General features: G+C 35.2%; 1 protein-coding gene across 1 annotated transcript in view; it reads right to left on the reverse strand.

Moving 5' to 3' along the window:
* Positions 1 to 1,374, reverse strand: part of TMEM150C (transmembrane protein 150C) — a 16,608-nt gene extending 15,234 nt beyond the window's left edge. Inside the window, exons 1-3 of the mRNA XM_011360608.2 lie at positions 1,288 to 1,374; positions 359 to 412; positions 199 to 231 (exon numbers count right to left, since the gene is read on the reverse strand). Coding sequence (XP_011358910.1) covers positions 199 to 231; positions 359 to 412; positions 1,288 to 1,367 — 167 coding nt within the window. The 5' untranslated portion in view covers positions 1,368 to 1,374. The remainder of the gene's footprint in view (positions 1 to 198; positions 232 to 358; positions 413 to 1,287) is intronic.
* Positions 1,375 to 3,229: the final 1,855 nt, after the last annotated feature.

Raw genomic sequence — 3,229 nt, forward strand, 5'->3', positions numbered from 1 at the left:
GAGAAGATGGCGGTCTCACCAGACCTCCCCCATGCTGGCACCCTGATCTTGGACTTCCAGCTTCCAGAGATGTGTGAAATAAATTTCTATTGTTCATAAGCCGCCCAGTCTACGCTACTGTGTTATAGTAGCCCTAACTAAGACACCCTCCCAACTTTTCCTAAGATCTAACAGATTGGAAGAAAATGATCAAATTACCTTATATATGGTGCATGCTTCACACCAGGTTTCCTGGATAAAAGAAGACATAGAAGCTCAGGTTAAAGCACAGTCATCTGTGCACAGTTTAATCTCACCAGTGATAAAGTTTTTGTTAGGTCTATCGATGAACAATTAATTACCCAGAGATAAACTTTACCTTTCAGCTGAATTTAATGGGAAAATTTTGTCATCTTCCACAGCTATAAAGTATCTATGAAGAAATAACAATAAAAGTTTATAAAACAAAGAAATTTTTTTTTAAAAGAATTATTTGTTTCCCAGTTTTATTAGACTAATCGCATTAAATCATATTAATTTTCTTCCTAATCAGGAACATGCTCTTTTACTGCAGTGCTTTGTCTATAGATAATCCAGCTTTTTGAAGCTCAAATGTCATTATTAATAATATTTCTTCAATTTTCAAAACATCCCTCAAATTAATGGCAATCTTTATAATCTAAAAACTAGAAAACAAAGAAATAAGATTTTACAACTTTGGGCAAACTGAAATCTGAACTAAAAATCTCTAATTTCTCAAGGACATGTGTCCACCTTTCTTAATGAACTGCAAGGAACTAAAATAATTTTCTACAAGTAAACAGTACTTGAAATAAGCACATACGAGAATGTTTTGTGATAAGCCAAGACTTCCAATGTAATGATATCCATTTTATAAACATAGCAGACACACACAAGAGAAAAAACACATAGTCACACACACAAGAGAAAAAACCTGGACTATGAATGGAATCCTTAGCATGGTGGTGTCAAATTAGCAAATCTTGCAAATAATGAACCCATACCACCAGTTTATAGAATATTCATTACTGAAAGAACACAGGAACACAAAATAAATCTAGTATTCTTCACTACCTGCTTTGCATAATTTATTACTCGCTCTCGTTATTTACTTAGGGTAGTAGAAGAAGAGAAGGAATGGGGACTTTAGCAAGGTTGAATTCATAAACATTATTTTAAAAGTACTTATAAATACAGTCATATAGACATGCCAGGTACTATCAAAACTTTACATTTTTATCTACATTGAACCTCTGTCCTTAAATAATTAAATAAGAGCGTACTCACACTATCCACAATCCAGCTGAAGTAAACAGAGTAAATACAAGAGGTAAAAACATCCATACGCTGCATTTCTTCCCATCCATGCCTGTACCCCTGAAATAAAATGAACAGGTATTGTTAACAAAGTCAAAAATTTACCTCACTCTTTCAAGACAGAAAGGAAGTTTAGTTGAAAAAGAGTGCATTTTATGAAACCATGATTCAAATCAGTATCATTACTGCCACCTACACATGTGGGAAATCCTTGAGCAGGTAACGTGGACAACTGCCATCTAGCATTAGCTCAAATATTCCAGAATCCTAGTTAAGAACTGATGGAAAATTTCTCATAATGACATTTAGTCTAATACAAGCATCGATGTATTTAAGAAAGGACAAAGGGTTTGGGTTAGGATTTTGAGAAGAGCTAGATTACAGAGGCAAATGCCAAACTACTTTTAGTGCTTTTATAAATATTTATAGATTTATAGATCTATGGATCCAGCATGTACCTATGTCTACAGCTTGGCAGACAAGAATGTTAGAAACAAATGGTTACTAAATAAATTAGCAACACAGGAGGAAATGGCAAATGCTTGGCAGATCTGAACTTTTCTCATGACATCTGATTGAGCAACTATCTCAGAAGACTCTAAAATGAATGCCCTGGAAAACAATGTGTCATGTATACCTTTAAATTAGCTCCAACAAAAGCACAATGGAAAAAAAAAACAACAAAAAAACAGATGTCAAGCATTTTGGATGTTATATGTGAAAGCAAAATTACATAAAAATTTTCCACCAAAATAAAGTGAAAAGCAGAAACTTCAAAAGTGAAAAATTATTGGTACAGAAAGAAATAACTATCATTTTACTTCTTTACCCCATACCATCATACGAAATCTTTTTGAGACACTGGATGCCAACAATCCTTTAGGCAAAAAAATACCTGTTCCATGAAAATAAAGTACCGTGGTGACCTCCACAGGTGACCTGACAAGTAGAAGGATATGGGATTAAATGGCACCTCGAGGTAGAAATCGCTGCTCGTTGATTTGGGTTTTAAAATTAACTGCAAAAAGTTGTTTATTGCGTTTGAACCAGCACTGTCACATTTCTGAGCACCTCCGTGATATCTGCTTTCATATTGCTGACATTCCTTGGACTTTCCAAGAGTTGAGAACAGAGAGAACAGGCCCTTCCTTTAGCATGGTAGCCTGCAAGGTTATCAGGAAGGTCTCAGTTCCCTGATTAGGTAGATCTTTCAGGCCTGGGGACAGACACTTTGACCTAATAATGTGTCTTAGAAAAGTCATGCTACAGTCTAAACACCTATCCGGGTAGGGGTATTAAATAAATGACAGACTCTGGAAGTTGAAAGATATTAGAGACACTTTAAGTAAATTTAATCCAATCTAACCCAATCTAATCCAATCCAATTCAAAAGTATTGACACCCACTTGTGCCAGGTACTATACCAGATGGTAGAAATACTGAGGTGAGGTCTAATCAATACAACTATCTTTATGTAACAGCTTATACAAAATAAAAAAGCTATCGTATGAACCAGTGGTACATGCTCATTCAGCTTATATAGTATGGGAGAATGATGAGTATTTTAAGCATACAAAATTTGGTTAGTCAGTGTCCATTTATTTATGTCCAGAAAACTGTGGGCTCATAATAAAGCTATCAATTACACTAACAAAAATAATTCCATTAGTAGCTAAGTTGTAGAAGGAGTACAGAAAATAAAATAGGGATGTTGAGCATGTAAATCAAATTATTCTAGCTCTGCCCCTGAAACAGGCTGCAGGATGAGTATAGCCGAAATGGTTTCACTGGAATAAGAGTCAGGAGACCTAGTTCTCAACCTTAGCTTTGCCAATAACTGACTCCATGGGCTTGGGCCAGTTACTTAAAGCTATAACACCATTCTCCTATCTTGCTATGTGAAGATTGCTGA

This window comes from Pteropus vampyrus, unplaced genomic scaffold (genome assembly GCF_000151845.1).
Source record: "Pteropus vampyrus isolate Shadow unplaced genomic scaffold, Pvam_2.0 Scaffold56, whole genome shotgun sequence".
Classification (NCBI taxonomy): domain Eukaryota; kingdom Metazoa; phylum Chordata; class Mammalia; order Chiroptera; family Pteropodidae; genus Pteropus; species Pteropus vampyrus.